Below are 12,821 nucleotides of genomic sequence, written 5' to 3' on the forward strand. Positions count from 1 at the left end.
TGGGATTCCTCCCCACTGGTCCTGAAAGAGCTGGGAGGGGCAAGGAGCCAGAGTGCCACGGCGCATGACTGGGGGTGGCTGCATCCTAGGCTGGCCCTAGGTCTGCGGGGACCCAGCCCATCACATGGCGGTCCCTGCTCTCTCCCCAGCCCTAACGGCCAGGCCGCCCACCCCCAGACAGAAGGTCAGCCACTCTCTGCAAAGACCAGGTCTCTGGCCTGACCCCACATGCCCACTACTGTGTCAACAGTAAGCAAGAAGGCTCCCTGACCCGGCTCTCCCAAGCCAGAGGCTAGACGCGATTACCATGGTGACGGCGTCACAGTCACAGCCAACTGTGAATGGCAAATTCCAAGTTCAAGCTTCCACAGGGGCTCTCTGGGGAGGACCACGGCTGGCTGGTCTGTTTTTTGCTTTTTTTCTTTCCCATCACTACTTTCCAGTCCTCTAGGAATCCCTCAAAGGATCTGGGGCATTGGTAATGCTGCTCACCCTCTAGCTCTATTGCAGTTTAACAGACGAAGCACCAACAGCCAGCCACTCAGCACATGCACACAGACACACCTTTCTGTGACTCCCACAGATGGTGCCACTGAAGAAGCAGACGCGCGTGTGCTCACACTGGCCACAGGGTCTTTTATAGCAGATCTCATGTAAAGTAAGAGTTTTTATATCAACAAGCATCACTTCCAGTAGTCTGCTCTCCACACAACACTAATATATCTAAATCCTATAACAAGCTCTGCTAATAAACATCTACAGTCATGAAAGGAGTCCTTCTTGGTGCTAAACCAATCTCAGCGGAAACTCGCACACCATAGCAAAGGCTATTCCACTCAGACCGCTGTTATCTGCAGTCACTTCCAACAACGCTTTCTTATTACATCCAGAAATGTAAAAGAAACTCATAGATCCATTATCTACTTCAGAATAGTGTTTATAAATTAGAACACATTTGAAAACTTATTAGTCACACTACTACTGTGTCACCAAACTCCAAAGAAAAGGACTAAAGGACCGCTCTCTATAGCAAGGCTGATTCCCATGGGATAGAACGTGGAGAGAAGCAATGTGCAGACCAAAGGTGACTCAACTTCAAAAATATCCTTACCACATTTGGTTTGCTGTCTAGGATCATCTTCCACTATATTCTGAAACTGACAGAGGCGGGGAACAGGTCTCCTCTATTCAGTCTGAGGAGGGAAATGTGAGTCCAAGGTGGGCACACACACATCACCTGCCCATACACATGGTGCTCCCTCTCCCAAATCCCAGAGAATAGGGGCCTGCTCTCCATTCAGGTCCCCTAAAGTCTCTCCTACTACCAAGAATACTCTCACAGTTACTTCATTCTGAACAGCAAAGAGTAAGCCAAGGAAGTCTGAAACAACCCTAACAAACAGTAATTCTAATTCCTCTAGAGAAGAAGTAAGGAACTTAAACACAACTTGAACATAACTTCATTATGCTAGAGATGTGATGTCATTACAGAATGTGATGAATGTTATAACAAAGAAGCTTTAAAAATCACTTTACAGGGAACTGCCCTGGGGGTCCAGTGGCTAAGACTCCGAGCTCCCATTGCAGGGAGTCCGAGTTCGATCCCTGGTCTGAGAACTAGATGCCACATGCCACATAACTAAGACCCAGTGCAGCCAAATAAATAAAATAAATATTCTTTTAAAACTCACTTTTATAAAGGAGAGACTAGGTCAGCAATCAGTGATATATTATGTGGGGATATCAGCAAACAGGCAGACAAAAAACAGTGGTCCACAGTCTGTGAACAGGAATGCCATCCCAAGCCACAGTATCCACCAGCGTCATAAAAAGAGACTTACACGTGATGCACTTAAACGAGAGAGATGCCATGCTGACCAGTTGGGCCAGGTGACAGAGACATCAGGAACAAAACGCTGCTGCTAGAGGCACCTACAAGCAGCCTGAAGATGAATGCAGCTGCATCATAAAATGAATGAAAACATTCACAGTTTTGTTTTTTTTTTAAATCTCAGATCTCTAAGTGTAACAAAATTTATAAATTGAATACAGATAACGCTTTACAGTATCAGCTGCACCTCCAAACATTTTACATAAACACTTAGCCACTGAGGTCTATGAAATACACAAATCCTAAGATATCTGTTGCTCTCTATAGAGGATACAACCATACATCAAGTGCAGCCAGGAGTGCGCTGGGGAGGGGGCCAGGACACGTCTCCCCCACCCAGAACACATGAGCTTTGTGTGAATGGGGTTCCTTCTGGCTAGAACTCAGGCAGGATTCCATCTAGGAATCCTCCCACTGCAGGCCTTAGTTACTGCGGAGTCTTGTTATCAAGGGACTGCTTCGCCATCACGGGTCCATGTGGAAAGCAATACGGATTCTGAAATGACTTTGCACACGTGTGTAGCTGCCTGCCCACTTGGCACCACCAGGACAAACCAAGATGTAGACTAAGCAACACCTATTCGCAGGGAACCCACAGTGTAGGAGAGGAGAACCAGGGCCCAACAGGAAAAGTTAATTTCAGTGATAACATGGTACCTGGGATTTGCCTCAAAATAACCCAGGAGGTGTACAGCAGGTGGGAAGGAAGAAGACACAGGCTGGTCAAGAGGCTCTGGGCTGCAGATGGTGCACAGCGGCACGTGACTGAAGTGTCTACCCGAGAGACGTCTGTTTTTCTTTAGGAAAGAAGACTGCGCTTGGTTAAAACAGAATGGGAAACATGATGAACTGCCAGAGAAGTGATTCACATAACAAATTCATTTAGAAAGAGGCGGCCCCGTCATAGAAAATAATCACAAGTAGGACGTTTACAACGCAAGGGGAGAAACAGGCCTCAGTCAGGCTGACTTCACACTGACAAGCTGCTGGGACGGCATCACTGTGGTGGACAGTTAAAGGGCCCCCCTCGAAAGCAGGAAGGGCCGGCAGCTTGCTTCTAACCAAAAGAATCTGACGAAGGTTGTGGGATGAGTCTTTAGTGGTAGAAGACTCTGCACCACTCCCTGGCGTGCTGGCTGACTCACTGACTGGCTCTGAAGGAACAGGCTGCCAGGCGCTCAGAGGACCATCCCAGGACAGAGGGGGGCCACGTGGAGGGGAGGGCTACATGGAGGAGGGGTCCCACGGACAAGAGGTCCACGGCCAGGAACTGGAGGTGACCTCTCAGTGCTGAGGGTTGTCTCCTATAGACAGGCGGCCAAAAGCCAGGCCCCCACAACCTGTGCCCTCTGCAAGGCTACAGCTGGTGCCCTGGCCAGAGGTCAGCTCTCATCAGAGCCTCACCTGGCAGTGGATCTGCTAGATGACAAGCGCATGCTGGTTTAAGCTGCGAACGTTGTAACGATCTTCAATTTTGAAGCTCTCCATTTGTCACAATTTGTGCAGTGTTTGCCTCTTTAGTTTTGCCATCATTTTGTCTCTTGAGTTTAAAGAAACACTGATTCTGGAACTCCAGGATACAACAAAGATCGACGTTCACCCTGCAGGAGGACCACGGTGCCCTGCTCTGCCTGAGATGGTGTGGGCCAGGGGTCAGCAACACCTTTCAGTCCCAGAGGGCCCCAGGTGAGACGAGAACGGGCCCTGCAGCCTTGTATTCACCTTCTACACCTTAAATCGTTATCTTCCCAAGCACGACTGCACCTTTAATTCTTTTCAGTTTGCTCCAACTGAACACACTACACATCTCTAACTATTCAGTTCAGTTCAGTTCAGTTTAATCGCTCAGCCGTGTCCGACTCTTTGCAACCCCATGAATCGCAGCACGCCAGGCCTCCCTGTCCATCATAAACTCCCAGAGTTTGCTCAAACTCATGCCCATGGAGTCAGTGATGCCATCCTGCCATCTCATCCTCTGTTGTCCCTTTCTCCTCCTGCCCCCAATCCCTCCCAGCATCAGGGTCTTTTCTAATGAGTCAACTCTTCCCATGAGGGGGCCAAAGGATTGGAGTTTCAGCTTCAGCATCAGTCCTTCCAATGAACACCCAGGACTGATCTCCTTTAGGATGGACTGGTTGGATCTCCTTGCAGTCCAAGGGACTCTCAAGAGTCTTCTCCAACACCATAGTTCAAAAGCATCAATTTTTCGGCACTCAGCTTTCTTCACAGTCCAACTCTCACATCCATACAAGATGACTGGAAAAACCATAGCCTTGACCAGATGGACTTTTGTTGGCAAAGTAGTGTCTCTGCTTTTTAATATGTTATCTAGGTTGGTCATAACTTTCCTTCCCTAACTATTACCATTAACATTTTGCTGGACTTTGCCCAGATTAATGATTTCTTTGGTAAAGAAGTTCAGCATACAGATCAAAATATAACATTTAAGCTGCCGACACACTCAACAGAACTTTCCTTAGTTTACATCTAATAGAGGAAGATTAATTTCTATAATGCTGATACATCCAATATTCCTATAGTGGTAAGGTTCCTCCAGCTTGTGCTACATATGTGTATAAAACTGTGTCTATGCTGTTCTCTTGAAACATCCCACCCTCGCCTTCTCCCAGAGTCCACAAGTCTGTTCTATACATCTGAGTCTCTTTTTCTGTTTTGCATACAGGGTTATCGTTACCATCTTTCTAAATTCCATATATATGTGTTAGTATACTGTAATGGTCTTTATCTTTCTGGCTTACTTCACTCTGTATAATGGGCTCCAGTTTCATCCATCTCATTAGAACTGATTCAAATGAATTCTTTTTAATGGCTGAGTAATATTCCATGGTGTATATGTACCACAGCTTCCTCATCCATTCGTCTGCTGATGGGCATCTAGGTTGCTTCCATGTCCTGGATATTATAAACAGTGCTGTGATGAACATTGGGGTGCACATGTCTCTTTCAGATCTGGTTTCCTCGGTGTGTATGCCCAGAAGTGGGATTGCTGGGTCATATGGCAGTTCTATTTCCAGCTTTTTAAGAAATCTCCACACAGCATTGAAACATGTATATTATCTAGGGTGAAACAGATCACCAGCCCAGGTTGGGTGCATGAGACAAGTGCTCGGGCCTGGTGCACTGGGAAGACCCAGAGGGATCGGGTGGAGAGGGAGGTGGGAGGGGGGACCGGGATGGGGAATACATGTAAATCCATGGCTAATTCATTTATGACAAAAACTACTGTAATGATGTAAAGTAGTTAGCCTCCAACTAATAAAAATAAATGGGAAAAAAAAAAACTGTGTCTAAAACAGTTGTTCTTAGATAAAAATTTAATGTCAGAAACTTCTTTAGAAAGACAGAGCTTTCCTACAGCAATTCCATACACCCAACTGAAGTCACTCAGTCGTGTCTGACTCTCTGCAACCCCACGGACTGTAGCCTGCAGGGCCCTTCTGTTCACTGGATTGTCCAGGCAAGGGTACTGGCATGGGATGCTGTTTCCTTCTCCAGGGGATATTCCAGGCCAGGGATCGAACCCATACCTCCCACATTGCAGGTGGATACTTCACCACCTGAGCCACCAGGGAATCCCTAGGTCCACTCTAAATTATTTTACGTGGCACGTACATGCTAAGTCTTTTCATTTGCGTCCAACTCTTTGCTACCCCTGGGGGACTGTAGCCCACCAGGCTCCTTTGTGCATGGAATTCTCCAGGTAAGAATACTGGAGTGAAATGCCATGCCCTCCTCCAACAGATCTTAGGATATATATAAATGCAGGTGAAGTCACACACAGGTATATGCTGTACATGACAGACAGCATTAGAAAACTGCCATGGTTTGTCACAGGTGAGAAATGGATTTGTCAGGTGGAAGGAAGCCCTGATTTTGAGATGATCCATCAGAATCTGCCCACTTAGAATTCAGTTCCTTTACTGAACATGTAACTTTTAATCAAAGGGTTAATTTCTCCCACTAGAACCTAAACTAAGAAAGAGCTGAGTATAACTCAGAACCACCCCAGAGAGATGGCCCTACCTGCCAACGGCACGTGCTCTGATGCCTCAGACTTTCCAGCCACTGATGGTGCCTGACACCAAGCAACCCCACCATGTGCTGGGCAGACCCTTCACAGGGTCTGTCCCTTCCTTTCCACTCACCCCAAAACTGCCTGAATTTTGACTGGGGATTTCCACCTGCAATAAGAGGGTAATGTATAGACAGGTCAAGCCAAGTACTACTATGTTATTAAAATTTACCTTGCTGATACAGGGAATTCATAATTTGATTGAGTATACAGTCAGCCATGAAAATACAGGGTTCCTCAAAGACTACTAAAGAGCTGAAGAAGGGAGCTGACATTTGCTGAGCCAGACCCCTGACATACTACCTCGTTTACTCCTCCTAGTAACCTCGTTCAGTCGTGTCTGACTCTAGCCGCCAGGCTCCTCTGTGCATGGGCTTTCCTGGGCAAGAACACTGGAGCAGGTTGTCATTTCCTGCTCCAGGGAATCTTCCCAAGCCAGGGATCGAATTCACGTCTCCTACATAGCCAGGTGGGTGTTTTACCACTGAGCCACCAGCAAGCCTCCCAGCAACCTCAGAGCAGTGCTTCTGGACAAGTGGTTGAGTGAGAGAGTTATAAACCAAGACTTTGGACCCAGGCTCGAGGGATCTGAACCCTAGATCTGCACGATGGTAGGAAAACTCCTTCAGCTTTTGTGCCTCAGTTGGCTTCCCTGGTGGCTCAGCTGCTAAAGAATCTGCCTGCAATGCAGGAGACGTGGATTCGATCCCTGGGTTGGGAAGATCCCCTGGAGAAGAGCACGGCTACCCACTCCAGTATTCTGGCCTGGAGAATTCCATGGACCGTATAGTCCATGGGGAAACAAAGAGTCAGACACGACTGAGCGACTTTCACTTTCACTTTTCCCATCTGTAAAGGATGACAACAGTTCCAACCCCACAGAGCTACAGTGAAAACTAAATGGTTCATGTATGCAAAGGGCTTACACAAGCTCACAGTTAGCACTACCCAGCTATTATGCACACTATGTGGGGCCCACTTTACACGGAAAATAAACTCAAGGGTTGAAGGCAACAGGCCCACGGCTGTAACTAATAAATGGCAGAGGGGAAAGCCCAACATGGGTCAGCGTCACAGAGCTCCCCCTCCTCATCACACCCCCTCCCCAATGTCAGGTCCGCCTCAGGTCACTACGGAAGTGCAAGACCTTCCCCAGGAGTGTTCTTGAAAAACAACAGGCGGCAAAAACACGAGACGCTGAGTCCCACCTTCCCAGGTGGCAACAGCAGCCCCTCTGCATGAACCACGTGTCACAATGTGGCTGAACCACAGTAACTCTCCGCCTAAAACAGGCCTTACCCCTTTGGCTAAGGAACTGAATTATACACACTGTTTCTGTGGGAGAGTCAATGAGCACCAATCGACTGACTTTCAAAAAGACCTTTGGAAGTCAGTCTGTTGGCTGGAGACTTCCTGCATAACCACTCTCTTCCAATGCTTGCCATTCCAGTTTGGCAGCTTTTCAGAAAGAAGGGCAAATTAATAATAACATACACTAGCTCCCATAGAGCTTCAATCTAAACCACGATGCTGAAGGAGTTCATTCAGAATCTGCTCATCACTGTGAAATATCAGGACCTCAGATTTAGCTCCCCTGCACCAGTACTTACTGTAAGGGGACCGTTGTCAAAAGGTTCTTTTTAAACTCCAAAACTGTAAATCTGTAACACCAAACTCTGGTTGTCAGAAGAGAGAATGAAAAACAACAAAAATAAACATATCTTGGTTTCCAAGAGGTCAGAGAATAGAAAGATACAAGAGCAAATAAAATATCTATGAGAGCACTAGCATTAATAATTAACTCAATTACCCACAAGACGGTAAGAGCATATTTAATAATACAAATTGTGTTTTAAAAATCATGTCTGCCATGTATGGAAAAGACCAAGAGAGATACAAAAACATGTTACCAAATACAAGTAAATGATTAATGGGTTACTGGTGACTTTTGGCTTCTTTACACATTGCTGTCCATCACATTTTTTTCCTTTTATAATCAGTAAGACAGTAAAATTTCTTAGTAAGTATCCATGTAACTAAAAGAAAACATCACACATCTGCAAAAGACTTGGGAGTGGGAAGACGGGTAGAAGGTAGCAAATGATCAATCACAAAGGAAAAAAAAAAAATCACACAGCTAGCCAACTACATCCACTTCCAGAAAATGTCAGCCATCATTGGTTTAACACAATATTAAGTGTCCCCCACTGCAGAGGTCCAATCTTGGCTCGCAAGGGACGTTAGAGGTATCTACACTAGTTAGTTTAAAAGACACTTAAACTGGCTGCTCCCCCCTCACCACCAAAAAACTATAGCTCTTTTAAGTCCCTATCTGATTTCTGAAAGGATTGAGATGGCAATGTTCCTTTAAGCCACCCGTTATGAACTGAACTGTGTCCATTCCCGCCCTCCCCACCAAAAAAAAAAAAAGATGTATGTAAAACTTAACTCACAGCAACGTGGATTGTGACCTTATTTAAAAACTGGGTCTTTACATAAGTAATTCAAGCTAGAATGAGGTCACTAAGGTGAACTCCAATTCAGTATGACTGGTGTCCTTATAAAAAGGGGAATTGAGACACAGACACGCACAGAGGAAAAACGATGGGAAGGGACGCAAGGGAAGGTGGCCATCGACAAGCCACGGGACACCTGAGGCTCAGACTTCCAAGTGAGGCTCTCAGATGCTGGCGGCGGGGCGGGGAGCCCAGCACCTTCCAAGGGGGGGCAGTACACTGTCAAGACCATGGACTTAGACTCTGGCCTCCGGACTGTAAGGCAATAAATTTCCCTTGTTCTAAGTCATTCAGTTTGCAGCTCCTGTTACAAAAGCCCTAGGAAGCTAATACACCATCCGATAAGCATGCAGGATACCCTCAAGAGCACTGCCTTTCCAAAGAGCTCACACTGAGCAATTTCACTTGTAGCATAAATATTCAGCAAGGCTAGTCTAAAGGCATGCCAATATACAATTCATGAAAGGAATTCATACTATTATTTCATTTTAGTTTGCTTCCAATTTTCTTATGAATGTCTTCTGTGAGAATATTTGTAATATTTAACTACAGTAATATAGTCTTGATTGAGACACAATGATTTTGAATGAATTTAATCACTTTGGCCTATGAAGCTGATATATTATAACTGAAATGTACCCCCCTAAAAAAAAACAAACTTCCAACTGAATGGTATAGGCATTTAACATAAACTCGAATTTAAGAATCTATAGATCATAAATACACAGACCCACAACCAGGCCCATGATAGTGAAAACACTGAAAGTCAAAGACAAGGAGAAAAAATTCAAAGCAGCACGAGAGAAAGGATAAGTCACTTAAGAAGGGACGCCAGTAAGACTGACAGTTGACTTCTCGGCAGGAGCAAGGCTTGAGGAGGTAGGGTCTTAAAATCCTCATTTGGATAGTTCAAAACAGTTTATGCCAACCTCAGAGGCGTTATCTACCACCCCACCTCTAACACAAGGGGGAGAGGGAGGACAAGGGAGGCAGCCACCCCACCTCAAAAGTAACCATGGAGATGACCCGCTCATCACTAACACAACACCCAGGGGTGGTATAAGAACCACAGCGCAGTTCCAGGAGGGAAAAGGAGAGAAGATGACATCTGGGGGTCAAACACTGCAACCACGGGGGAGAGGCAGAAGGACACGCGAGAGGCAGCCACGCCACCTTGAAAGGACAAAAATAAAAACAAACCGCAAGCAGAGATGAGAAAAGGTGAGAGAGTCCACTTCTGTCTTTTCGGTGGAAAAGGGCAATGTAAGAATGTCTTCAAACAAGAAGACAATGAGGCAGATTTGCAAGAGTGGTCATGGGGCGGGGGCTGGATTTTCACAGGGAAATCCCCCCAGAGTGCTCACAGGTGCCTCCCCCTAGGCTTCTCCTGCTGGGCTGACCGGCTCCTGGGGGCACCCTCTTAACCAGGGAGGGGAAGCATCCTGTGGGCTAGCTGCGTCCCCTGGGAGGGAGGTGTAAGCCTCCTTCGAGTTAAAATATGCAGCAAAAACAAATGAAACTCACTAGTAAACTAGAGAAACTAGTCTCAAAAAAAAAAAAAAAAATGAACTGTCTTTTTAAAGAATGACATGCAAATTAATGAAAACAAAAATGATTAATTTGCCTAGCTGAGTCGTTAATACAGTACATTGGGGTTTCGTTTTTGATCAGCTGTATCTAGTTTTGAGCCTTTGACATTTCAAAACTGTTCAGACTTCTGCTCACCTTTAGCATCTCCCTCAGGGGGACACACAGAACACTTGATTTCCATTCCTCACCCGCTCCTGGATGAACCAAAGCCGCATCATTCACGGCCGAAGTCTGAAACAGTCTAAACATGCTGTCTTGTTCTGTAGAAACCAGAACACCCTTCCTCTGCTATTTCAAGACACATCTTCCTCGTGCAAACTTCAAAGTACCAACTGCTATGCCAAGGTACCACCTTGATCATCCTGCAGAAGAGCACCTGTGTGAAGCAGATTAAACACCAGGGAATCATCCCAACATCAGGGAAAGCAAACAAACCCCCCCAAAAAAAACTGAACAATATTGTAGGGAAAAAAGAAAAAAAAAATTTTTCAAAATGACAGTGGCTGGCTTTCTGGACTGAGGTTCAGAGCAGAGGAAATGTTTTTGTCTACAGGATCTCACATTATAAACATATTTTCCACTCCAGAGAATAGGGGGCTCTTATTTTCTTCTTTCCTTGCCCCTAGACTTACTCCACGCTTCCTTTCTTTGTGCCCAGATGGGCTCTCTTTCTATAATCCTAATTTGAAAGAATTACTAAAGCTCTCTTTTCAGGCATTCCTGAAAAACCCAGGTAGATGAACACTATAGAGATTAACACAATTGAGTCACTATAATTTTAGACCTTAAAAAAAAAAAGTCACTAGAAGGAAACGACAAGAAGTTAGCTAACATCACGAGTAAACTGCATGGTGTAGGAGAACCAAGCCCACAGACCTCATTAGAGAAAAAGAAAAGAAGAAAAAAGTCTATGAGCCACAAATTCCTAAAAGACTTTTTCTATGAAAGAGAACCTAAAACTGTGCTTCATCAGTTACCTGAGCACTGCAAGCCCAGGATCACTAAAATACTCATTTTCAAACTCGGCACTGACTGCTACTTCATCAAAGGGAACCTGGGAGCCCGCTGCCACGCCACAGCCCAGGCGGCCAGAACCGCCTCGCCCACCGTCCCTGAGGACGAATGCCCATCACCAACCACCACGGGGATCTCCATTTATGTTTCCAGTGCAAAGAAAGCAGTTCCACATGGATCATCTCCCTTCATGGGCATTCTCTCATTTGATCTAATGGGGAGAATGATTCCATCTCACGGTAAGTGGTCCATTCAAATATGCATATAATTAGTAAGTGGAGTGGGGCTCAAAGCTATACACACACACACACACACAGAAAGCTTAGAAATTAGGGACAAAAAACTTTCCAAATTCTTATTTAAAAAGGAAAGAAAACAATTTTATCTCAACCATGAAAGAGGCAACGTATTACCTTGTAGATACCATCACGGACTAGGGAGTCAAGAAACATGGATTTCACCCCCAGTCACTTTGGGGACGACTTGAAGCTTGTTTTTGTACTATGTGAAAGTGGGGCTAATATTCCCCGAGATTTCCTCGCTCTGAAAGGATCTTCAAGAAGACAGACGTGAGGAGGAGTATGAGACTAACAAAAAAAGGACTAAATGATCCTAAAATATCTAGAAAAGCTATCTGTACATTAAGTTCTTAGAGGTGTTGATAGTATTGTGTTATTGTCATATACATTGTCCTTTTGTTTTACAAAGGTTTTTAAGCTATATTTTGTTCTTTATGTAATCTGATAGTTCCTTCAGTACAATACAGATGAATTTAATCCATTTAGATATATTATAATGAATAAAACAGCTTATTTCTTCCATTTTACTTTGGTTTTCTGTTTATCTTCTTTTTTTGTTTGTTTATCTTCTTCTTTTAATCTTATCTTTCCTATTTTCCTGCCCTCAGAATTTGAGTGATAAAGTTTCAGCTAGTTTGGAAGCAAGGAAAATCATTTCTTGTGTAGGTATATATTTAGCCTTAATTTTTACCACGCATATACAACTTTAAATTTTCTAATACCATTTTTTGGGAGGTCTTTTGGATAGGGGACAAGACTTTTAACAAGTTTTTAACTACCATTAAATAGTCCCTTCTACTTCATCATGTTATTGTCACCATCTTTTTTTAAAAACAACTTTTTAACAATCAATGTAGTAAAATTTACCAATGTACCTTTATCCCAACTCTCCTCTGAACTTACACCTTCTCAGGATAAATGCAGATCCCAGGAGGCTGCACCTCTGCTCACCCCTGGAATCCCCTCTCTTCCTGCCCACACAGACTGACTTCCTTGCACTAAATTCAACCCTGAATATTCACTGGAAGGACTGATGCTGAAACTGAAGCTCCAATTTTTGGCCACCTGATGCAAAGAGCCGACTCACTGGAAAAGACCCTGATGCTGGGAAAGACTGAGGGCAAGAGAAGGGAGCAGCAGAAGATGAGATGGTTACATAGCATCACTGACTCAAAGGACACAAATTTCAGCAAATTCCGGGAGATACTGGAGGACAGGGAAGCCTGGCGTGCTGCAGTCCATGGGACCGCAAAGAGTCAGACATAACTGAGCAACTGAACAACAGCAACAGCGAAAAGTTCCGATCTCTTCTGAGAGGTTTCCTCCCGAAGCCCTCGTCTCTCTCCCAGGGAGAAATGACCACTTCCTCTTTCACAGACTGATTATTACTCACTCCTGATGTGCTGTATACGTCTGGC

General features: G+C 44.9%; 1 protein-coding gene across 6 annotated transcripts in view; it reads right to left on the reverse strand.

Moving 5' to 3' along the window:
* Window positions 1-12,821, reverse strand: part of USP12 (ubiquitin specific peptidase 12) — a 57,272-nt gene that overhangs the window by 35,965 nt on the left and 8,486 nt on the right. Inside the window, exon 1 of one of the 6 annotated variants that reach the window (XM_020916308.2) lies at window positions 10,226-10,249. The exons of 1 other annotated variant lie outside the window; for it this stretch is intronic. In XM_020916308.2, coding sequence (XP_020771967.1) covers window positions 10,226-10,234 — 9 coding nt within the window. In that variant the 5' untranslated portion in view covers window positions 10,235-10,249. Of the gene's footprint in view, window positions 1-1,111; window positions 1,154-1,841; window positions 2,149-2,173; window positions 2,306-10,225; window positions 10,250-12,821 lie in introns of those variants that run through there. 4 more of the 6 variants (XM_020916307.2, XM_020916305.2, XM_020916312.2 and 1 more) reach the window with 4 other exon arrangements.

The sequence above is a fragment of the Odocoileus virginianus genome, chromosome 8 (assembly GCF_023699985.2).
Source record: "Odocoileus virginianus isolate 20LAN1187 ecotype Illinois chromosome 8, Ovbor_1.2, whole genome shotgun sequence".
Lineage (NCBI taxonomy): Eukaryota > Metazoa > Chordata > Mammalia > Artiodactyla > Cervidae > Odocoileus > Odocoileus virginianus.